The sequence below is a fragment of the Ambystoma mexicanum genome, chromosome 8 (genome assembly GCF_040938575.1).
Source record: "Ambystoma mexicanum isolate Mex_15411 chromosome 8, UKY_AmexF1_1, whole genome shotgun sequence".
Classification (NCBI taxonomy): Eukaryota; Metazoa; Chordata; class Amphibia; order Caudata; family Ambystomatidae; genus Ambystoma; species Ambystoma mexicanum.
Window position 1 is genome coordinate 1633657154 of NC_090929.1, and position 25466 is coordinate 1633682619.

Below are 25466 nucleotides of genomic sequence, written 5' to 3' on the forward strand. Positions count from 1 at the left end.
ATCCATAGAAACCTGTTAAGATCTGGTTACTTACATATTTTGCTCTGTGTTTTAAGGGCGATGGTTCAGTGCCTATAGGCACAAATCGAAACTGCAGCCTCACGCTTCACATCGCTGATCTGGCTGGAGGTACGGCAATACTTCTCGACTTGTACTGGTCCTGTGGACCCTTTTCCTACAAGCAGTTACCTGCGGCCTGGTTAGGCGCTTGAAGTCTTACCACCCTGCATGTGCCCATCCTTGTTGTTCCACAGAGTCACTAGACATTGATAAATTCAAAATCTGTGTCTACATTTGAGCTCCCTTTGTCCGCCATGCCCCTTGCATCCCTTGTGCCATTGGATGTGGACAATTCAGGGACTTTATACAGACATTCGAAGAAACAGACTCCATGAAACGACCGAGAAGACCAAACTACTCATCAGCATCCACTGATGCTCTTATGAACATTCCTAAACATATTTGACTATTCAGACAGACGGAAATGGTTTTTACTTCCCTTTTTTACTTTCCTTTGCCCCCTGGCATACAAACTGGTGAATTAAAAATGGTTACACATTGTTTCCTATGAATTATGAATATTTATGAATTCCTGTGAATCAGCATTTAGTGCCATTTAAGAAGCACTCAGGGCTATATCCTCGACCTCCTAATGGCTGTGGAGTGCAGGGTTTGACAGAAGATTGGGAGTATGTGTTGCACATACGCACCTCCCAATGATTTGGACAATGGAACTCTGTCCCGAACGATTGCCTCATTGCACAACCTCAGGGGGGCCATGAAAAGGGAGGCAGGAATTGCTGACAACTCTTTTTTTGACTTATTTTTTCTTCGGTGCCTTTATGGATGAGCACTGCTATCATTTATTTCTGTCAACTATGTCTATGGTCCTGCTCTGCCCAAATGACTAGAGCCACTGCTATGATGGTTGTGACCCTGTCTAAGGCTAGGGCCAATGCCATTGCATCTCACATGGGTACTCAGACTAATTCTGAAATGAATACAGGAGTGGTCATGAGTCCTCCACCAGGTTGGGGTGAATATGTAGAACAACGGGTAGATGGCTGAAGAGGTGGAAGGGCAAATTGGGATTATCCAGCGGAGGAGCATGGGTGTGAAGGGACTAGTATGAGAGATGGATGTAAGGTTTCATTCCCCCCGAGAAGGTGAGATCGATGAGCTGGAAATTGGTTTGTTAGTTAATATATTAACTAAAGAGGGGAATGTTGGGTTCGTTGATACGGGTACAACAGGTAAAAAGAAGTTTGAATTGCTCACGCCATATTGGTGGCTGGGGTGACAGCGATGTTGACATGATGTTGCAATTTAGCATGAATCCAGTGTAGCTAATGGGAATGAGATATGTGCTATTGTTAGTGTTGTTTGTGTTTTATTGTTTACATTTGTGAAATGCATGTGTGCAGCAAGATAAATGTCAACACTGCTGATACAATATAAACGCAATATAGGTGTGTCGTGCCACATAGCGCCTAACAATCGGGACGGAAGGAGCTTGCGAGGTAGATATGCAATGGGAAAATCAGTGTGAGAGGAGGCGGTAGTTCTGAAGATACATGTATAGGTACACATACATGAGGGTCTCTGGAGAAATAGGTTTTGCGCAGTATTAATATACAGATCTGTTTTGCCGCAGAGTTCTCTGATAAGTTAGGAATTGTGCTGGCTGAAAACCTGGGTTGGGCAATTGAACTCTGTGAGATTGAGGAACTCGTTTTACAAGGTTGAGGGAAAACAGCAGTTCCAATGAATATCAGATGGTCAGTTTCGGGCAGGCCTCTTTATAGCCCAGTGCATTGTGAAGGGGAGATGCAATCTCTGTAAGGATATGGGAGTCTGTTATTGAATTACAGAGGGATTTCGGCCACCTGGTAGGGCTGGATTTTAGGGCCAGAAAATTAAACCTGATGTGGATTGCTTGCGGGGAAAGGAGCACCGATAGATCATGGATTTTCAATTGAGTTGTTAAGGTGTTAAGGTGTGGGTGGGGACCATGTGGGCTGGAATGGTAAGTCGCATAGTTTAGAATGAAATGTGGACACCAACACGTTTGGGAGATAAAACCTGAAACAATAGATCAAAAGGAAATGTGTTTGTTCCCCCCTTCTTCACATCAATGGAATTTCCATAGAATAGCTGTGTGCGTCACAAGTAGGGGTAAAGGTTTCTAACTATATGGAACCTGTGATAATTGAAATTGTTTGTAAGTTGTGTAAACTGTGTAACTAGGAGTTGGGGCCATGACCAAATATGGAAAGGCCTCAGAGAGGGGTGTAGTGTAAATATGAAACATGCAATTATAAGTTAAAGAGGATAGTGATTAGATGAATGTATCCAATAAGATGTGTGGGAACTAACGTGAACATGGTTACATTGTATAGTTTTAACCAATCTTGTGTGGAGGGTTGACTTTGTAACAAAACCTCTGGGAGTGTTTTAACGGTTCAAATTGTATAAAATGTGTGTTCTTTGTGTGGTTCAGTGAGACAGGTTAGTTTGACTCTTTGTTGTCATCTAACCCCTCCCGGCCGCTTGTACAATAAACTTGCTTTACGGACAAAGTGTGTACTTACTCTTTAAAGGTGGGCCTGCTTTGGGTTACGGTGATCAAAGGCCCATTCCTACAACCCCTACCTAAAGCACAGATTGTGTGGCTCGTTAAGAAAACACCTGTTGCACTTTATACAACCTCTCTTGTGATGTCATGCTCTGGGCACTCTGTGACAGACAAGTGGTATCATCCAAGGGATTTACCAGAGCTATGGCCGCATCAATGTTCAGCGGTACAGTTTTTCACCTTGGCACAGGCAGTTTCAAAATATGTAATATCATCTTTAGCCCGCTGAATATCCCAGTTCATGTTGTGTGCCCTGAAACATGCAGGAGTGAGGGGGAATACCTCAGACTCATTATGACGCCTGCTGAAATGCTGGGATCCTTTGCAAATAACACCACTTCGAAGGCATACAACATCACACAACACAGAGCATTGCCTCTGGGAACTGCCCTTATCTGTACTTCCTGGTGTAGCCCTGCCTCCAGTGGGGAAGGGATAGAAGAGGAAGGAAGGCGAAAGGAGCAGGGAACTTACTGTTTTGGTGTCTTCTAGCCACACCCTGGGCCAGGCTTTCCCCTAGATTCCTTAGAAACACACACACAGAACTGTTATCCTGTGCTTTATCATTTCTGGGAGCTGTATTGGGAAGGGTGACTCCCCTGAGGGAGATGTGCTCATTATGGTCACCCTTGCTGCCCACAAAGAATATGCATTTGACATTTCCTCACCATTTGCAGAGGGAATTTAGAAGAATGTACTTGGCCATGTGGGAGCTGTGAGGAGTGTGACATCTCTGTAGAGAACTGCAGTCTAAGCGATATTCTAAAGTCTTACAGCAGCAGTGAAACATTGCATTCTGCACCAATCGAATTGGCTGCCCCTCTTTCAGTATCATAATTAACCTGCTAATTGTAGCCCGTTTTTTGGTGGCAGTCTGGGCCAGGGATTGCACCTTCTCTACCCCAGGACAGATGTCATTGAAGCTGGCCACTCCCACCCCCAGATAGGAATAAGATGACCATAGGGGTATTCAGCCAGAGTATAGTTAACCACAACTAGAACTGGGAGTCCATCTGAAAGGGACAGTTCATGCAAGAAATAAAATAATGAAGTGAAGGATATATCTCATAGTTACGGGCAGTGATTATTGGTGGTGTCGTGGAGAAGGTGCTCGTAGTTGTGGTGTCCGGCTGTTCTGAAAGAAAAAGAGAAATAAGAGGAATAGGGTTTTATTCCAAAAGCTCATGGAATCACATCATTAAAAGAGAATAGCGTTCTCAACCAATGTAACCACCAAACCCACATGCAATAGCACAAGTGGCCATTACAAGTATGTACAAGTGATTGGTGCCATCACAATGGATCCATTCCTGGCCCACTGTGAAATGGTGCTTGTGGCTTGCAAGAGCTCAGTTCTGCAATTTCCTTTCAAGCTTCAAAATAGATGCAAATGCTTTTTAGGGTAATGAACGAAATCTCAGAGATGTAACTTTTGAATCCTGATGTCATCAATACATTTGGTTCTTTATACTTTAATACTTTGTCCAGCTGTATTCAGAGCACACAGCTACACTTCATCTCCTTTCCTCATATACACCTGACCCACTGTCCCCAGTAGCAGCAAGAAACACTGAGAGGACATTCATTCCTGAACTCTCAGTGATTTTTCCAACAATGAAATGAGATTGAATAGACTGTTGACACCATCAAAATGTCCCTCTACTGCAAACTGGAAAGAAGTTTGCAGGCAGGTTGCAGAATTTAGTTTTAGCTGTAAATGTTATTGCTTGAAGTAGGGACATCAAGATATACAGAACACTCAGAGTAGATGATAAAATGGGTGGTTCTTGGATGTAGACTGAGCCCAGGCATTGATTCATATTCCAGAGACATAACATTCCTCTTTTTATTATATGAGCTAATAGTTACCTGTTGTTGGAGATGAAATTCCAGAATCTGTCATGACGGAGGAAGAAGATAGCATAACATTATCATCACTTCATGGAATAGGAAATATGCTAAAGACTTTATTTACACTCAGCAGCCCTCAGCAACTATGGAGAGGATGGACATATTGGAAGAAGCATGTGGCAAGAAAAACAACATGGGACACCATTGGCACCATTGAGAATAAAATACAATGAAATAGAATGAATGTGCATATTCCCCAGAAAATGTGAAGGACAGTCCTGATTTTATTAAAGACACATATCCAAAAGCATGCAACCAACTTCATATACCTAAACCTGGCAGCAAAGACATGACCTGAGCAACAAACTACATTTCCTAATAATAACCAAGCGAATTAGAATCCTATTCAAACTTCAAAATAGTCACACTCAGCCCATGTTCCCTATTTGCATTCTGCAAACCCACTCTTTTCTGATGTGTTGGGTCAATAAAGATTTTTAGTACTGGTCTGAAAAACAGCGCCTTTAGATGCAGATATCTACAGCCAGCCTGGCCTGGATCTGACCTTCTGAGAAGTTGTTACAGGGCATTAAAGACAACGGTGTAAAGAGAGAAAATAAAAAAAAGCATTATTGGGCTGACACAAGTCATTATGTATCTAAGTGCAATAGTTTGGTATTGAACATACATCATCTATGAGAGATTGGTGCTACTTGTGGCGTCCGGCTGATCACGGCTGAAAGCTTTTACCGTGGCATATATTGATTGCTGTGTTAAGTTACAATTACTTCGCATTCACAGGATATTTTCAAAAAGCTGGTTTTAAGAATTTCATTATATTCTGTGTATTTTGCTGTGCTGACAGGTACTGGTTAAGTGTGGCAGAGTCTGAAGCCCATGTGATCAGCCTCCCCATTGGTAGATCTTGAAACTCTGCTTGTGGGTTATTATTATTATTATTATTATTATTATTATTATTATTATTATTATTATTATTATTATTATTGAGCATGGAATTAGCTACGAGAAGCAACGGAGCACTCTACATAGGTTTGCAATACAGATACATAACGGAGCGCTTTACAGAGGTATACAAGAGTACAGATGCATAACAGAGTGCTTTACAGAGGTAACAACAGAACAGATATACAGCCAGGGGGTAGGATACAGAGGGATACAGAGGATGGGTACAGCTGTACCGAGTGGTGGGTAGTGGAGCCGCAGGCGGCGTCTAGCAAGTCCGGTGGCACGAGGGGCGACGGGATGGCCTAGGTGTTGAGGAGGAGAGACTCCATGAAGAGGTGGGTCTTGAGTTCTTTTCTGAATTGTAGGAGCATGGGGGCGAGTCTGATGCTGATGGGGAGGAGGTTCCATAATCTTGGAGCGTATGCAGAGAAGGCTTGTTTTCTGGTCCTTTCCTTTTTTGCAGCAGTGGTTTTCAAGTCTGCACGTGTCCTGGCTTCTGGTGGGGCGCTGTCCAATGGTGAAGCTGAGTTTCGCTGCCAGTTTGCTTGGTGACTTGAGTGCGACTGCCTTATAGATGACACAGCAAGATTTGAGGGTGATTTGCGTGTGCAGTGGGAGCCAGTGAAGGTCGATGAGTGTTGGGGTGAAATGGTCATATCTGCGTAGAGCCTTGATTAGGTGTGCGGCCGCGTGTAGAAAGGACACTTCTCAAGGGTGCAAGGGAGGACGACGAGAGGCCTTCGAGGTTGGGAGGGTTTGTAAGGGACTGCTTGATCTGAGGTACCTGGGTATGTTGGATGTTTGACCTACTTGCTTTAGGTACCTTCATCCCTTTTGTCAGTGGGTGCATGGTTCAGAGTATCTCTGCACACACGTGGTCCATTGGAATGCTTTAAAGTCTATTTTTGTGGATCACTGGTCCTTAATTCTGAGGTGCAGCTCTGCTGGATTGTTAGGGAAAATGCTCCAGAATGGCTAATTTCTCTTACCTACTGAGTCCCTCAGCAGCTTTGCTGGATTTCTAGGATTTATTTTTTTCACCTGGTAAGAGTGTGAGCCTTTTTTCCCACTCTTACATGTGTTTTGCTGTGTGTGTTTAACATTTTTGTGTTCATAGACTGTGGAGCTTCACCTACTCCATAGGCATCGTCTTTTTACTGTGTGTTACACAGCACCTTTAGTGCAGTGACACAGGGTTGTCTTTTTCAGACTCCCCACTTTAAACTCCATTTTCTGGGACTGACTACTGTCTCCCAGAACATGTAAAGTTGCCATTGACTTTATTAGTCTTTTTAAATTCACAGACACAGTACAAACTATCTTACATATAGTTCTGGAAAGGGTTAATAGTTATCCCTTTTTGATTGTTTCTCATGGAATATTATTTTGTTCCCTTTTCATTAAGACTTGGCTGGTGGCAGTGGTATCTACCCTATTTTTTCTACTGCGGTTATTTTAAATAGCCTTGGTATTGTTTTAGGCTATTTTAGTAGCCTCGAACTTAAACCCGCTGGACCACATTTACTTTTACATGGTTCCGGCTGGGTTTATTCCCCATTTCTTTTTTGTGAAAGTCTTTCTTGTGTTTTACTCTGCGCGCCAAACCAGGGTTGGTTCCTTTGTGCGCCGTCCTTTGGCGGGCTTCTGCACGGAAGCCCTCCTTAGGCACCTGAATGTCTGAGGGGGACAGGATGTGAGGGAGGGGTTTGAGACTCCCTGCACAGGGTCTCCTTGGAGACCCATGTCGCACTCTGTGTGATTGGCTGTGGTGACTGTCCTGCCAGGACAGCCACCCTGCTGTGTGATTGACATCCATGCTGTGTGAATGGGGGAAAACTGCATAAAAAGCAGGTCTCTGGGACTGAGAAGGCAGAGTCGCCACTGGATCGAGAGAACCGAAGAGAAGCTGACAGAAGAGGACCTCTACCACGACTGAACCTCCCGGTGAAGCCCTGCTGCAGGTCCGAATCTTCAAACTTCGACGACAGGGAAGATCTGCAAGGAATCTTCTCTCTTAAGGAGCACACCTTTTATTTGTTGCTTTGCTCTGCTGCTGGTTTCTTCCATGGGCAGTGCAGGACCCTCCAGTCTTCCTACTTTGTGTCAGTCCGACAGTCGCTTCAGGAATCGTGAGCCTGCAGGACCTGCCAGGAACGTCCGCCTCAGCTACAGCCTTCTCCTCCATTTAAGGTACTGTTCAAATCCGGTCGTTGCTCCGTCCGACAGCGGTAAAAGTGCTTGAAATCTTTTGGCAATTTGAGGGTTGTCCTTCTCTATTCTTTAAAGTAACTTTTCATCCAACCAACTTCGTTCTGAACTCTTGGCAAAGACTTAACCGCGAACTACTTTGAACTGTGTGATCCTCTGCAAAGACTTTGGCCCATTGACTTTGGCCCAGGCCTCTTGATTTTGATTTCCTCACTGTAGTTACTTTTTTCTAGATTGCCCTGCTTACTTACTTGTTGGTGCTGCTCAACTCTTGTCTAACTTTGTCTTTCCCTCCCTTTTAAATTGCTGGAGTGCCATTTTAAACACACTTCATCTTGAGCTTGACTTGTCCAGAATCTATTGGGTGTGGTGTAGTGTATTAAGAGTGTGATTTTTCTACTGCTTTACTTGGTGAAATATTTTATAACTGATGTGTAAATAAATGTATATTCTTTTACTCAGAAACCTTGAGTAAGTGTTTGAACCATTGTAATTGCTGCCCTTTGTGTAACTATTGATACTGCTCACTTTACTCTTGAGATAAGTCTGGCTGCTCAGCCATCGCTACCACTTTACTGTGTAGTACAGGCTTGTACCAAAGGGGAATTTGTACTGTCACTTGTAGTCTTAATTGTGTGTGGTGTTCCCAAAGGGTACTGCATATGTTTCTGCCTAACACTGGTGTACAGCGGTGGGGATCAAGTGTAGTAATTACACTTAGAGTGCTGCTATTACCTTGGATCAACTAACCACAAGGGTAAACATCACTAAAAAACAATATTAATCTTGTCTGATATGGAAAGCTACAGTCAGGAGACCCTCCTTAGTTGCACTGTGGATTATCTGAAAAATCCGTAAAGAAATAGGAACCTCTCTGTAAAAGGCAAAAAGTCAGAGTTGATTGAAAGGTTGTTAGAGAAACAAAGTCTGGAGGGTGGGTCTGAAATACCTAACCCCTCAGCAAATGTGGGAAATGATGAGGATGATAATGTGTCTGTTGTTATTGATGAGTTAGATGAGGCAGATGTGTCTCACAATGTAGGCCTCACTGCTCCTTTACCTGCTGAACAACCTCAACCTTTGTCCATTGTGACCCCCACAGGTCCTACAGTCAGTCCTGAATTCATTGCTCTAGAAATGATGAGGCTTGAATTGGAATATAAACGTTTAAATGCTCAAACTGAACAAAAGCATCAAGAACTTAAGCTCAGAGAAATGGAGATGAATCATGCTTTGGAAATGAATATGTTGTCTTTGGAAAATGCTTCTCTCCCAGAATTTTCTATGTCTTCCAGTCCTAAGAGACCCCGTATGCCTAAAGAAATTGTTGGTATATATGAGGCCGAGCTTGATATTTTGGATTGGTTGGCAATGTTTGAATATAACCATGTGATTCAAGACATTACAGGGAATCAGTTGCTTCCCTGGCTCTTCTCTAGGCTACCCACTGTTGCATCTGATGTTGTGATGGAGTTGGGGGATGTGGATAGGATGGCTTAAGAGTGTGTGAAGCTAGCTTTAATTGCTAGATTTGGGAATACCCCTTCACAGTACCTTAAGAGGTTTAGGACCCTCAAAAAGCATGATGGTACCCCTTGGGCTACATGGGTATGTGAATGTTTGAAAAACGTAGATGGTTGGGTTAAGGTTTACAGAGTAAACACTTATGAAGGTATGAGAAATCTTGTTATGTTGGAGACAATTTATGATGCCTGCTCTCCTGAGCTCAGACAGCACTTGGCTGATTCTAAGGAGATCGATCCAAAGACGTTAGCTAAGGCTGCTGACTTGTGGGTTGCCTACAGGGCTACTCACAGGGATTCTGGGGCAACTCAGAAGAAGGATGAGGGAAAGCAGCCAAAGAAAGATAACAAGGAGAATGCTAATACCTTCAATCCAAAAGAGGGTCCCAAACAGCAGCATAAGGGTAAACCACAAGGGAAACCAAATCAGGTTAGTGCACCATCTGGACCCAAACCAAATGGAGGTCAGAACAAGCCCCCATTCATTGAAACATTAGGGAAATGTTATGTTTATGGGTCAACTGACCCTGTGAAAGAGGATCCCAGATGTAAGGGTAAACCTTGAGGGGTCCACACTGTCTCCTTAGCCTTCTCCCCAGAGGAAGAAGTACATATGGCAAGTGGAAACTTTCCCCTACTGGCTGATGAACCCATGAGAGTCTCAGCTAGTGTTTCTTTGGTGTCCCTGGGTTTGTGGGAACAACAGAATTTAGATGTCTATAATTCTATCCCAGATAATACTCAAAAGTATTATAAAGATAGTGTTCTTGTGAATGGCCAGGAGACTCCTGCCATCAGAGACACTGGACCCAGCATAACTGTGGTTGATGAATCATTTTTCAAGGTGGAGGATGTTGCTAAGACACCCAAACACCTAACCAAGTTAGCTGGAGGCTCTGTGCAAATGCTTCCCCAGTTACCAGCTCTCATCCAGTGTAATGGTGACTGTCGTGTTAGTGTGCAGACGTGTTAGTGTGCAGAGTGAAGTGCCTGGGAGAGTCACGTTGGGTAATGACCTGAAAACTCTTGGAGTTGTGTCTAGCACCCTCAGGCCTCCCAGTAAAAGGAAACAGGAGCTCACTAGGCCTGCAAGGGAGAGGACCTTGAGAGGCTCTCCAGAGGAGGAGATAGAGGAAGCTATCACCCCCACTCCACAGGAGTTGCTCACTGCTATTTCTGGAAAGAAAGAAGCAAAGGTAAACCCAAGACCTCCAGAAAAAAGACTGATAGCATCCCTGTGCTACGAACAAGGACATCCCCAAGATTGTCCAAAGTCACACCTGTGACTCCTCCACCTGCTGAGGCAGAGTGTGAGGTACAACCCTGTGTGGTTGATCCAGTTTCTGAAGAGTCAGATCTAGAGGAAGACATTGTTTTAGTTGGAGATCTCGACCCTGTTGACCATCCTGAGCTGCAGTCTTTACTGGCAGAAGGTGGACCCAAAAGGGCAGACTTCAGCAGAGGACAAAGAGTGTGTCTTACTCTTGAAGGTCTTCGCCTACAGGCAGTTTCTCAGCTCGATGGGCAAGAGCCTGGGAAGCATAGGTTGCACTGGGAAGATGGCCTCTTCTACAGTGAACCGACTGAGTCTATCCCTGGGGACTGCAAAAGACTTGTAGTGCCCCTAGAAAACAGACTCCAGTTCCTACAGTTGGCCCATGAGATACCTTTGGCTGGTCATTTGAGTTTCAAAAACACCAAGGAAAGGCTCTCGTTATATTTCTACTGGCCTAAGATGGGTTCAGAAGTTGACACATTCTGTCGGAGCTGTCACACTTGCCAAACCTCTGGCAAGAGTGGAGCCAAGACTGTGGCACCCCTGGTGCCTCTCCCAGTGGTGGGAGTTCCTTTTGAGAGGGTGGGCATCGACATTGTTGGTCCTCTTGATCCTCCCACATCTTCAGGAAACAGGTTTATCCTGGTTGTAGCAGACCATGCTACTAGGTATCCTGAAGCAATACCTATGAGGACTGTTATGGCTCAGGCTGTGGCTAAGGCTCTACTTGGTATTTTTACCAGAGTAGGGTTACCTTAGGAAGTGATATCTGACAGGGGATCCAATTTTATGTCCCACTACATGCAAGCCATGTGGAAAAACTGTGGTGTCACTTACAGGTTCTCTACAGCCTACCATCCACAGACAAATGGACTGGTAGAGAGGTTTAATCATACTATGAAGAGCATGATAGGTGCTTTAGAGGAACCCCTTAAAAGAAAGTGGGACCTTCTACTGCCATGCCTTCTCTTTGCATATAGAGAAGTCCTTCAGGTGGGAGTTGGTTACAGTCCCTTTGAACCTCTCTATGGCCATCCAGTCAGAGGCCCCTTGGCCCTGATTAAGGAGGGGTTGGAGAGTGCTCCCTCCCCCAAGCCAGTTAGAGTGACTGACTATGTCATAGGTCTCCGGAGGAGAATGTCACACATGATGGCAGAAGCTAGTGATAACTTAAAAGCAGGTCAGGCACTGGTCAAACATTGCCATGATCAGAAGGCCAGCATGGCTGAGTTCACTCAAGACCAGCTTGTACTAGTTATGATGCCAACAAGGCAGAGGGCCTTGCAGGACAAATGGATAGGACCCTTCAAGGTTGTGGGCAAACTTGGAGAGGGGAACTATTTGGTGGACTTAGGCAGACCTAAGGGGGCTCCCAGAGTCTTTCACACCAACCGTTTGAAGGCATATGTCTCGAGACCAGAAGTGGGAGCTTTGCTTCTAGCTTCAGCTCAAGAGGAGGAGGAGAGTGAACCCCTACCTGACCTACTCAGAGGCCAACCTTTAGATGAGAACATAGAAGGAGTCAATCTCTCTTCTCAACTGACATCTGAATAACAGGAGGAGTGCAAAGTTCTGTAAAATCAGTTTGCATCCCTGTTTTCACTTTCACCAGGCTTGACCCCTTGGGGCCAGCATGATATTCTCACTGGTGACTGTGTACCTGTTAAAAGCAGAGGTTACAGAATGTCAGAACATGTGAGATCCCATATCAAAGGAGAGGCCAACAAGATGCTTGATCTCGGGGTTACAGAGCCACCTAAAAGTACATGGTTTAGTCCAGTTGTTCTAGTACCAAAGGCAGGATTCCCATCCTTTACCAAGGACAGATGAACTGGTGGATAAACTTGGTGCAGCCAAGCACCTCAGTACATTTGATTTAACGTCAGGCTATTGGCAAATAGCCCTGACAAACCATGCCAAGGAGAAAACTGCATTCTCAACCCCAGCAGGCCTCTACCAGTTTAAGGTTATACCTTTTGGATTAAAGAATGCACCTGCTACATTCCAAAGGATGGTCAATCAAGTTCTGAATGGGATGGAGGACTTCTGCATGGCATACTTGGGATGATATTGCAGTGTTCAACCCGACTTGGAAAGAACATGTTGAGCAAATGTCGGTCAGAGCAAAGTGGTCTACCTTGAACATGAGGTATGAGGAGGTGAAATAAGGCCATTGCCTAGCAAACTACAAGCTGTACAAAACCGTGCCACCCCTACTACTCAAACCCAATTGAGAGCCTTCCTAGGTCTCACTAGGTACTACAGGAATTTCAAAGAGAACTATGGGACCATAGCTTCTCCTTTGAATATAATCTCCTCTCCAAAATTCCCTAAAAAGGTTAGATGGAATGAGGAGTGCACTCAAGCCTTTGAAAGGCTCCAGTCCTAAGAGCTCCTGATTATCACCAACCCTTCATTGTGCAGACAGATGCATCCAATACAGGTATAGGTGCAGTCCTTAGTCAACTGGATGAGAAAGGTAGGGAGCACCCCATTTGCTTCATCAGTAGGAAACTGAATGAACCAGAAACAAGGTGGGCAACTACAGAGCATGAATGTTTTGCCATTGTGTGGTCTCTGAAGAAGTGTAGACCATACTTGTATGGATCTACTTTTGTGATTCAGGCAGACCACCAACCCTTGAGATGGTTAATGCAAATGAAAGGGGAGAACCCAAAACTCCTAAAATGGTCAATCTGCCTGCAAGGGTTTGATTTCACCATTGAGCACAGGTCAGGATGTCACCACCAAAATGCTGATGGTCTCTCTAGGATGTTTATAACTGACTAGAGTGAAGAGATTCATCCAGGAGTGGATTAAATCCTTCTGTCCCTTAGTCTGGGAGGGCGGGGGGCGAGTGTTACTGTCACGCTCACCTGATTCCCACGGAGGCGCAGGTCTGGCTTAGAGTGCTGATGCTTCTTCAATGGTGAAGCGCAGGACTCTGATGATGGAAAGGAAGGGCCCCTCTACTCTGGCTTTTCTGGCTCGCAGGAATATTCCCCTGTGCGTGAAAAGGGAGTATTACCTACTGACGGAATTATGCTCAAGCCTCCCACTCCCTTCCAACCCTCCACGATACCCTTCCACGATTCCCCGTGAAGTCTCACCTTAGGGTCTGGAAGGATGAGTTCTCCATCCTGCTTCTGATGCAGGGGCGCGTTGAAACCCAGTTACTTCACTGGATTGAGGTTTGATGCGAGTTCAAAATAAGCTTGACTATTCAGGTAAGGCGCTGTAAGAGTTATGTAGCAAGTTCAAAAGTTCAAGCTTAATAATAATGTTCATTGTCTTATTGCAGCAAGCGCTAATGCTTATGTCTTTTTCCCCTTAGGGGCCGGGGTTCGGAATGCCGGAGATATGGCGCCGACCCGAAGTGAAACGTGCAGTTCCAGTAAATGACAGGTAAGTTCTGGATGAGCGTTCGGGTAATGTCTTTGCATTCGCTCATTCAATGTCTTTGTCTTTTTCCCCCATAGGGGCCGGGGTCCGGAATGCCAGGAAGCGGCAGGACCCGAAATGAAATGGGAATGACCCAACAGGTAAGTCTTAGAAGGAAACTGAGCTTTTCCTATTCCCTTCCTTCTCTCACCTTGTGTTCTTGTCTTTTTCTCTCTAGGCTCTGGGAAGTGGCTGCGGATCCGGATGATCGCTGCTGAAGATGGAGGTGCCCAGGAAAGGTGAGTGAAATGCAGCGCTGCAGCGATCGAAACGAAATGCTTTTAAAATGATGTCTTCCCTTTCAGGATCGTCGGTGTGAAGTCTCCGTGATGCAGCTTTAGCAGGTAAGGTCTTCTTTCTCTCCAATTCTCTCTTAGCAGGTGACCCAGGGTGCTGACAGGCGTGGCTGAAGTCCAGATGCAGGAGCTGACACGGTGAGCGTCCAGCTGCGAGGAGCAGAACAACGCAAAGCGTGAGTTGCTGATCGGGCGTGGTTTAAATAGCTTTGGAAGAAGTTCCAGGTATGTATCCTTCCACCGATCAGGTATGTATCCTTCCCCCACCACACCCAGGGGAAAGCAGTTCCACAGGTAAAGTAGTTCCATTCAGGCCTCAAGAGGGCCTGAATGTAGCAGCATGGTCTACATCAGGTAAGTGCACCTTAAAACACTTGAACACATCTCTAGCTTTATGAGCCTGGCGCCTAAGGCGCCAGGACAGGGGTCCAACATGAGCCTGGTGCCTAAGGCGCCAGGACTGTGTCCAAAGGGCCCCAGCCTGGGCCCGCTGGCACTTCCCTGGGGGAAATGATGCCTGCCTCTGGGGTTGCTGGGTCTGACCTGGCTCCTAGGAGGTAGGCATCATGACACTTACCTATTGAGTCCCTCAGCAGCTTTGCTGGATTTCTAGGATTTATTTTTTTCACCTGGTAAGAGTGTGAGCCTTTTTTCCCCACTCATACTTGTGTTTTGCTGTTTGTGTTTAACATTTTTGTGTTCATAGACTGTGGAGCTTCACCTACTCAATAGGCCTCATCTTTTTACTGTGTGTTACACAGCACCTTTATTTATTAGTCTGTTTAAATTCACAGTCCCAGTACAAACTATCTTACATAGCGTTCTGGAAAGGGTTAATAGTTATCCCTTTTTGTCTGTTTCTCATGGAACATTGTTTTGTTCCCTTTTCATTAAGACTTGGCTGGTGGCAGTGGTATCTACCCTATTTTTCCTACCGCTGTTATTTTAAATAACCTTGGTATTGTTTTAGGCTATCTTATTAGCCTCGAACTTAAACCCGCTGGACCACATTTACTTTCATATGGTTCCGGCTGGGTTTATTCGCCATTTCTTTTTGTAAAAGTACTTTTCGTGTTTTACTCTGCGCGCCAAACCAGGTTTGATTCCTTTGTTCGCCGTCCTTTGGCAGGCTTCTGCACAGAAGCCCTCCTTAGATACCTGAGTGTCTGAGGGGGACAGGATGTGAGGGAGTGATTTGAGACTCCCTGCACAGGGTCTCCTTGGAGACCCATGTCGCACTCTGTGTGATTGGCTTTGGTGACTGTCCCGCCGGGACAGCCACCCTGCTGTGTGATTGACAGCCAGGCTGTGTGAATGGGTGAAAACTGCATAAAAAGCAGGTCTCTGGGACTGAGAAGGCAGAGTCGCCACTGGATCGAGAGAACCAAAGAGAAGCTGACAGAAGAGGACCTCTACCACGAATGAACCTCCCGGTGAAGCCCTGCTGCGGGTCCGAATCTTCAAACTTCGACGACAGGGAAGATCTGCAAGGAATCTTCTCCCCTTGAGCTGGTAGGACCAAGGAGTTCGCCAAACTGCAAGCCAGGCCTTCCTCCTCTGGTCGAATTTGCTGTGCACAGCTACAGTGAACCGGATAGCCAGGAGGACCGGACCCTGCTTGGGTTTTAAGGAGCGCACCTTTTATTCGTTGCTTTGCTCTGCTGCTGGGTTCTTCCCTGGGCAGTGTAGGACCCTCCAGTCTTCCTGCTTCATGTCAGTCCGACAGTCGCTTCAGGAACCGTGAGCCTGCAGGACCTGCCAGGAACGTCCACCTCAGCTACAGCCTTCTTCTCCATTTAAGGTACTATTCAAATCCGGTCGTTCGTTCCGTCCGACCGCGGTAAAAGTGCTTGAAATCTTTTGCCAATCTGAGGGCTTGTCCTTCTCTAGTCTTTAAAGTAACATTTAGTCCGACCAACTTCGTTCTGAACTCTTGGCAAAGACTTAACCGCAAACTACTTTGAATTGTGTGATGCTCTGCAAAGACTTTGGCCCATTGACTTTGGCCCAAGCCTCTTGATTTTGATTTCCACACTGTAGTTACTTTTTCTATATTGCCCTGCTTACCTACTTGTTGGTGCTGCTCAACTGTTGTCTAACTTTGTCTTTCCCTCCCTTTTACATTGCTGGAGTGCCATTTTGCTCACACTTCATTTTGAGATTAACTTTTCCAGAATCTACTGGGTGTGGTGTAGTGTATTAAGAGTGTGATTTTTCTACTGCTTTACTTTGGTGAAACGTTTTATAACTGATGTGTAAATAAATGTATATTCTTTTACTCAGAAACCTGAGTCAGTGTTTGTTTGAACCATAGTAATTGCTGTCCTTTGTGTAACTATTGATACTGCTCACTTTACTCTTGAGATAAGTCTGGCTGCTCAGCCACTGCTACCACTTTACTGTGTAGTACAGGCTTGTACCAAAGGTGAATTTGTACTGTCACTTGTAGTCTTAATTGTGTGTGGTGTTCCCAAAGGGTACTGCATACGGTTATGCCGAACATGCATCATTTTGTAATTGGTCAACTTTATGAAGAAAGTTTCTCAGAGGCCCTCAAAGAAAACATTTAAAAGGTTTGAGGGACCCATGACCTAAGATTTGAGCAGTTGAACTCAAACATGTGGTTTATAAAAAGGGACCTTTTTTGCAGCATATCCAGTTTACAGTGTGTTACCTTGACACTGCATTCTGTTCTAAAGAGACAGACTGGGGCAAAGGTGATTGGGAGTCCTTGAGTATCGCAGAGATCCGTGGAATTCATGACTCTCCAACATTCTTCTCTTTTTGCATTTGGACTGATGTTAAATCCAGGGTAGCATGTCTGATACAAGGTATCACTCTATACTCTGCGATGGAAGTGCACCTAGTGTTAAATATTCAACAAGGCCAAGTCAGTGTTAACTAAGGATTCTATTAGGATTTTCTTTTTTCCGAATAAGATGATTCAGGGAAGGCAAGTGTAGGGGTACCCTCAAAGTGAGCCAAGTATTTCTGTGACATCTTCTGCTGCAGTGTGCCTCATGTCCTTGAATAAGAAAGTTCTATGTTTGTGAAAGTGAGGGATGTGTGGAAATGCATAATCTTGCTTCTCCAGTGGAATCTTTTAGGGAAAGTGAAAACATAGTACTGTGTCTCTTTCAATGTTCCAATGGCTGGCATTGGTCTGGCCTTGCTTGAATGTTCAATTTATAACCCTGGTCTAAGTTTTCAGGTTGCACATTTTCAGATTGCCCCCACGTGTGCTGTTTGAGTATGAAGATCAGGGACTCCATGACCAACAAGCCCCAGGATTGGGAACAGTCCAAAGAGGTAGAAGTGGTGACTTTGCCTATTTTGCTCGGGTTTGCTTTTTACAGGTCTCAGAATCCAGCTTGGATAGTTCCCTATTCACTAGGCTGCTCCCTTCTCTATGGCCCTGGTCCCCAGTACTTACACTCTCTGAGCCCAACAATGACACACTCCTTGTCCCCTGGTATGATGCCAGTGTCTTGTACCTCTACCCACAGGCTATTGATTCTGCTCTGGGCTGACATGGTCTTCCGGGACCTTCCTGATATGTCTCTATAGGAGGAAATGTTCTCCTTCCACCTACTCTGCTAAAGCCATTATATCTTCCCCCTCTACCCTGTCCCTCTCTGCCACTAATGTTAAGGGCTTTCACCTCCTTTACTTTCTTTTTTGTTTTCCTGATGGTAATTATTCCTCAACCTCCTGTGAGGGGTCTGAAATGCGAGATGGACACAAAGGTAACATTTTCTCAAAGTTTGCTATTTATTCAAAGTAAAAAGGGGTTCTGATAAACACCTAACTTACCCTGAGAAGGCGAGATCGATGAGCTGGACATTGTATTGTTAGTTAATATATTAACTAATGGGGGAATGTTGGGGTAGTTGATATGGGTCCCATGGGTAAACAGAAGTTTGAATTGCGCACACCATATTGGTGGCTGGGGTGACATCGATGTTGACATGATGTTGCAATTTAGCATGAATCTAGTATAGCTAATGGGAATGAGATATGTGTTATTGTTAGTGTTGTTTCTGTTTTAGTGTATACATTTTCGAATTGCATGTGCACAGCAAGATAAATGTCAAAACTACTGATATAATATAAACGCAATATAGGTGCGTCGTGCCACATAGCGCCTAACAATCGGGCAGCAAGGAGCTCTACATGTGCAAGCGATGTATGAAATTTGCAATGGGAAAATCAGTGTGAGAGGATGCGGTAGTCCTGAACATACATGTATAGGTACACACACATGGCGGTCTGTAGGGAAATAGGTTTTGGGAAGTATGAATATACAGATCTGTTTTTCTGCAGAGTTCTCTGATAAATTAGGAATTGTGCTGGCTGATAACCTGGGTTGGGCAATTGAACTCTGTGTGACTGAGGAACTTGTTTTACACGGTTGGGGAAAAACAGCAGCAGTTGCAATGAATATCAGATGGTCAGTTTCATGTAGCCCTCTTTTTGGCCTGGTGCATCCTGAAGAGGAGATGCAATCTCTGTAAGTGTATGGGAGTCTGTTATTGAATCACAGAGGGATTCCGGCCACCTGGCAGGGCTGGATTTTAGGGCCGGACAATTAAACCTGATGTGGATTGCTTGCGGGGAAAGGAGCACCGATAGATCTTGGATTTCAATTGAGTTTTCAAGGTGTGGGTTGGGACCATGTGGCCTGGAATGTAAGTCGCATAGTTTAGAATGAAATGTGGACACCAACACGTTTGGCCGATAAAACCAGCAACAATAGATCAAAAGGAAATGTGTTTGTTCCCCTCCTCTTCACATCAATGGAATTTCCATGGAATAGCCATATGTGTCACAAGTAGGGGTAAAGGTTTCCAACCAGATGAAACCTGTGATCATTGAAATTGTTTGTAAGTTGTGTAAACTGTGTTACTAGGAGATGGGGCTATGACCAAATATGGAAAGGCCCCAGAGAGGGGTGTAGTGTAAATATGAAACATGCAATTATAAGTTAAATAGGATAGTGCTTAGATGAATGTATCCAATGAGATGTGTGGGAACTGAAGGGAATATGGTTACATTGTATAGGTTTACCCAATCTTTCGTGAAGCGTTGACTTTGTAACAAAATCTCGGGGAGTGTTTTAACTGTTAAAATTGTATAAAATGTGTGTTCTTTGTGTGGTTCTGGGAGATAGGTTAGTTTGACTCTTTGATGTCATCTAACCCCTCCCAGCCGTTTGTACAATAAACTTGCTTTACAGACAAAGCGTGCACTTACTCTTTAAAGGTGGGCCTGCTCTGGATTACGGTGATCAAAGGCCCACTCCTAGAACTCCTACCTGAAGCACAGATTTTGTTGTTCATTAAGTAAACACTTGTTCCACTTTATACAAGCTCTCTTGTGATGTCATGCTCTGGGTACTCTGTGACAGACAAGTGGTATCATCAAAGGGATTTTACAGTGCTATGGCTTCATCAATGTTCAGCGGCACTGTTTTTCACCTTGGCTCAGGCATATTCAAAATACGTAATATCATCTTTAGCCCGCTGAATATCCCAGTTAATGATGTGTGCCCTGAAACATGCAGGAGTGAGGGGGAATACCTCAGACTCAATATGACACCTGCTGAAATGCTGGGATCCTTCGCAAATAACACCACTTCACTGGCATACAATATCACACAGCTCAGAGCACTGCCTCTGGAAACTGCCCTTATCTGTAGTTCCTAGTGTATCCCTGCCTCCAGTGGGGAAGGGAGAGAAGAGGAGGATAGGAGAAAGGAGCAGGGAACTCACTGTTTTGGTGTCTTCTAGCCACACCATGGGCCAGGCGTTTCACTAGATGCCTTAGAAACACACACAGAACTGTTACCCTACACTTTATCCATTCTGGGAGCTAGCCACAACAGTGCCCCCTTTGCCCAGCTTTATGGATATGTGGTGGCACGGTTCCTTTAACTGGGAACAGAGCTATCTGTATTGGGAAGGGTGACTCCCATGATGTGCTCATTATGGCCACCCTTGCTGCCCCCAAAGAAAATGCATTTTACATCTCCTCACCCTTTAGTAGAAGGTTTTTGGCAATGTGGCAGCGGTGAGGAGTGTGAGACCTTACCTTCCATAGCTTAAATTGCCATATATTGCACCTTGCATACCTAGAGAGATTTTGTGACCACCAGCCTAAATCCATTCTTGGCTGAACTGTAAATGTTGCTTTTCACTACAGCGTACTGACCAATGTTAACTAGTGCCACACATATAGAGAATGGTCAAGGCTACCCTGCATCACTTTTTAGACAGGTGTAACAATGTTAGCAGGTGCCACACTTAGATGGAATTCTTAACTTTAGCTTCCATCACATGTAGATAGAAATGTGAATGTTAGCAGGTGCCACACTTAGATGGAATTCTTAACTTTAGCTTCCATCACATGTAGATAGAATTGTGAATGTTAGCATGTGCCACACTTAGATGGAATTCTTAACTTTAGCTTCCGTCGCATCTAGATAGAAATGTGAACGTTAGCATCTGCCACACTTAGAGGGAATTCTTAACTTTAGCTTCCGTCGCATCTAGGCAGGATTGTGAATGTTAGCATGTGCCACACTTAGATGGAATTCTTAAATTTAGCTTCCGTCACATTCTTCTGGATCTCCCTCAGCTTCCATGCCAGTATTTTATCTGCCCTGCCCCCCTTTTTGTAATATTTTTGTTTAAGCATTTGGAGGCATCTCTCTGTTTTGTTTAACAGGAGTTCCTTCAGCTGGAGCCTATGTTCCTCCAGGGCTGTTACCCGGTACGAGTCAATGGGCCTACACGGGGACCCGCCCGGTTGGAGTTTCGCTATTTTGTCTAGGAATACTTTCTCCTGGCTTCCCTCTCTCTTTTTCATTGGGCTCCTGTTTTAATTAGGACTCCCTGTATGGTCGTCTTGAATGCGTCCCATAGCGTGTGTGGGCTAACCTCCCTGTTATCGTTCAAATGAAAGTATTCTACAATGCTGTCTAGTTCTGTTTTTGCAATCACCTCATCCTTTTGCAATGCATCGTTACACTTCCAGCATCCCTTCCAACCGCGGTACCACCTCCCCATCAAGGTAACCGTAACCAGATTATGATCCGACCAGGGCACCGGGTCCACCCTATGGCCAGTTGCGTATGGGACCAGGGATTTGTCAATGAGGATATAATTGATCCTTGAAAAGGACTTGTGTATCATAAAGTAATATGTGTACAGGGGTTCATCTACCTTCGAACTTGGGAGTGAGTCTTCAAGGCTGAGGTCCTGGTTGACCCTGTGAAAACTTTGCAATATGAGGTCATCCGCTGCTCTGACGGCCTGCGGTGACAGTCACTTCCTATCGGTTGCGGGGCTCTGGACCATGTTAAAATCTCCCCCCACTATCATTGTGCCTTGTACGAATAGTTGGAGTTTGTTTCTCACCCCCTCCCAGAAGTGAGCCTGACCCTCATTAGGCCCGTATACCACCGCCATGGTTAATGGGGAGCCTTGGAGTGTCTGCCTAACCAACAAGTATCGACCCTCCGGGTCAACGTTGCCTCTGTTTCGAAGCCTACTCCCCTCGCCAATAAGAATGCCACTCCCCTCTTTTTGGATCTGTGTGATGCGCATAGGACCTCACCAATCCCCCCCCTCTCAAGTTGGGTTCCTTCCCCCTTGCCCAGTGAGTCTCCTGCAGGAAGAGCAGGTCCAGTTTCGCCCTCCGGAATTCCCTACTCAGTAGGGATCTTTTAGAGGGAGTGTTCAGGCCCCTGACGTTCAGGGAGCCCACCTCCAGCACAGATGGACTGTCAGCCATTTTCGTGTTCTATCTTTGCATTATTTGGCATCCTCAGAGCACCACTCCGTTCAATATCCCCTTGCCATCTTATCACTCTGGTAAACCTTTGGTTTCCCCGGTACCATCAACAAGCCGCTAAATCCCCCTCCTCCGCCCCCTTTCCCTACCTCCTCCCCTCCCCTCTGGGCGGAGCTTAAACTTAACCCCAACTGCCCCCCTTATTACCCCCAACTCTATCCACCCTAACTCCCTTTGTCTCCCCTCCCCCCTTCCCCGGCACACTATTCTTTTTAGTGTACCCTTGATATTGAGGAGGATATGTGATGTTAGGGACCAAAAGGATTCTGGCTTTTGGTACAATAGGATGCGGTGTTATACCCTTGGGGTTTACCATCTAGTTTTAACAGTAGGTTGAGAGTTATTAAAACAACAATAAGCCATCACCTCCTCTGGCATAGTGGTAACAATATTCCCTTTGGAAGAAGAATACTGCACCTCATCCCACGGAATCTCCACCCATGTGATCCTCCCGCAGTACACCACCTCTAGGATTGGGATCAGGAAGAGTCTGCCCTCCCCTTGTCACCTGGGAGGAGACTTTAGTCCACCATTCCTGGTATATGGCCGGACCACCAACGTGCCTGCCATCATTAACCGGCTGCTCTTGAGTTTACTCATCCCGTTGAGACCCCTCTCCCCCTCGATGAGCTGTCCCATAAATGCACCCCTCATACTTGCTGTTTTTTGGGATCGTAGTCATGAGTCATTTCCTTGTCCCGCACCCTGCGTCAGGCCGGGTTATAAATCCCCTCATCCTTCAGGGCTGCCCCCACCTCTTTCCTTTGTCGTGGAAGGTGTGTTCAGCTTTTTCATTTTCCTGAAATGTGCGATCTTCCACCTGTCTCTCTGTCTCTCTGCTCCACTTGGACCCGCCACCGCCATCCCTGTGCACCTTCTTTGGGCGTTCGGGTTCTCCACATAGTCTTGGATTGCTCCTCTAATGTCCATTTTTGTGACAAGGGTTGTTCTCTGCCCCATGTATTCACATGTTAAGGAGAAGGGATAGCTCCACGTGTAGTGCACCCCTTTTCCCTCAGACTCTGGGTCAGAGGGCAGCACAGTCTCCGTTTGGCCAGCGTGTATGCTGAGAGGTCCTGGAATATTGATATCTTTGCATTATTATACGTAATATCCCGAGCCTTCCTGGCCTCCTCTAGCACCTTTGTTTTTTCTGTGCAATAGTGAAAGCGGACTAGGATGGACCGATTGCCCCCGGCCCTACCCTCGCCCTATGGGCCCTGTATATTGTGAGTTCTGTGGTTGATTCATTCGCAGAGAGGAGGCAGATCACTTCTCTCACCACTCAACGTATGTCTCTTTCTGTCTCCCCTTCCGCCTCCGGAACCACAAAAAATTGGAGGTTGTTCCTCCTCTCTCTCTTCTCAAAATCGTCCATTTGCCCAGCCCTTTCCTCATCTTTTTTCTCCAGTGCCTCACGTCTCATATTTACATGTGCTTCCTGGGCTGTGGATGACGATTGATTAGTTTCTAGCTGTAGCAACCTGTCCTCCACCTTATCCACCCTTTGGTCAATTTTCTCCAGTTTTTAGGCTATGTCTCCTGCAATACTGAGGCAAAGCCTTTTTCCATCACTGAGGTGTCCTTCGCTGTGCCCTCAGGCTGCACCATCTCGCCTCTCAGGTCTGGACTGACCCGGTCCCTTGGTACCTTTTGAAATCGATATTCGTGGAGGGCTTCTTTCCAACTCATATGGCCTCCCGTGCGCTGTGGCGGCAAGATGGACGATGCGTGGGTGGTTCCGTTGTGCTCCTCCCAGGTCAGGCGCTTGTTGCCGTGGAAGGTGTCCCCTGGTCCCAGTTTGTAGTTCGCTGTGGGACCGGGGAGCTTGCCTCTGGTGTCCTCCTGAGTTCTCTGCACCTGAGGAGTGCTCCATGGGGTGGTGCTTCTGGTCCCAGGATCAATCGTGGCTGTTGTAGGGGTCACTTGGGTGGGCACACGTCCCAGGCAGGAGCCCAGGGGCCACCACCCAGGGTTGTAGTAGGCTCTGGGGAGTCACACTTCGACTTTCTTCTCCCTTTGTGGGTCTCCTCTCCTGCTTAGACCAGTGAGTCGTATCTTTCTGAGTATTCTGGGCAGGCACACGCCCCGGGCACGTGCCCAGGGGCCACCACGCAAGATGGTTGGAGTTTAGGGGAGTTCTACCGCTGATCGCTTCCACTGGTCAACAGGGCTCTCTGGCCACACCCGGGCCACAGCCTCAACCGTTGTACTCACAATGTCTTGACACTCCCAGCGGGGGCTGCCCCCCACCTCTTCTCACCTCTTTATACCTCCCGGCTGCTCTCCCCTCCTCCTGTTGCGGCAGGTATGGCGTGTGCTGGGGGTTATCAATCCTCAACGTATATATTATGCGGACAGTTCTCTTATCAGAGTGTGGTCCCAGGGGCTGTTGTGTCCTGGTTGTGCTATGTGGTGTCTTCACACTTTCCCCCACTCCCTCAGTCCAGGCGTGCATAGGGGGGGGCTCCCCTGCTTATCACGGGGTATCTAGAGCGGGTCCCCGGCCCCCCAAGTTGACTGTCTGGGTGTGCTAGCAGAGGGATGCAGGGGCTCGGTGCTGGTGGATGCTAGTTCCACTTCCCCAGGCTAACTGTTGGAATCCCTCCCCAGGCTGCTTGTGTGTTCTCCCCCCGTGGAACTCACACTATGCCAGGAGGGATGGAGGCGTAACGTGTGTTGGCCGATAGTGTTCCCTACCTCCGCCGCATGTCCCGATTACGCTCCTCTGAGGCACTTGCCCGGGAGCCAGTGTCTGCCCGGGGGCTCGTTGTCAGCTGGCTTCCTCCTTTCTTTCCTGCCTCTAGTTGGGGGGTCAGCGATCCACTGTGGGCTCCCCCGACTGGCTCCTCTGCTCCGTCGGTGGGTTTCTCAGCCCAGGTGGCGCCCACTCAAAGGGCGGGCCGGGCCGCACTGCCGCCACCTTCCCAAAGCTCCACAGTCACGGCCTCTGTGGCGCCGTTCATCTCCGAGCCCTGCACCACGGGTGGTTGACAGTGGGTGAGAGGGTGTCCTTACTCTGTTGGAAGTCCCCACGAGGACCCACCACCGTCCCGCTGCAGTCTGGCCTCCAACGTTCACTGTGCGCTCCTGGGGCCTCGTCCGGGAAGGTTTGGGCGGGCTCCCGCTCTCCAAAGCCCACGGTTGTTGAGGGCTCGTTCCCGGGTCCCGGTGGTCCCCAGGCATCGGCATTGATCCCAGATCGTGCCTGGGGTTCTCCGCTCACGGCTTCTATGGTTCCCAACCTCTGGTGGGTCTGCAAAGGGGAGCCCAGTCCCTTAACGGCCCGACTGAGAGGAGCACTGCACTCAGGCTGTCAATGCCGGTGCGCCCCCTGGTGGCCTCTCTAATACTATTTTTTAACAGACCTCTGACGTCTTCCTTGTTATGTTCATGCCTTCTGAACAGGAGTTCTG

General features: G+C 46.5%; 1 protein-coding gene across 2 annotated transcripts in view; it reads right to left on the reverse strand.

Moving 5' to 3' along the window:
• The window catches only part of LOC138473825 (deleted in malignant brain tumors 1 protein-like), a 733343-nt gene that overhangs the window by 415939 nt on the left and 291938 nt on the right, over positions 1–25466 (reverse strand). The window contains exons 7-8 of one of the 2 annotated variants that reach the window (XM_069612214.1): positions 4505–4531; positions 3711–3770 (exon numbers count right to left, since the gene is read on the reverse strand). In XM_069612214.1, the coding sequence (XP_069468315.1) occupies positions 3711–3770; positions 4505–4531 (87 nt within the window). The remainder of the gene's footprint in view (positions 1–3710; positions 3771–4504; positions 4532–25466) is intronic. The other variant, XM_069612215.1, reaches the window with a different exon arrangement.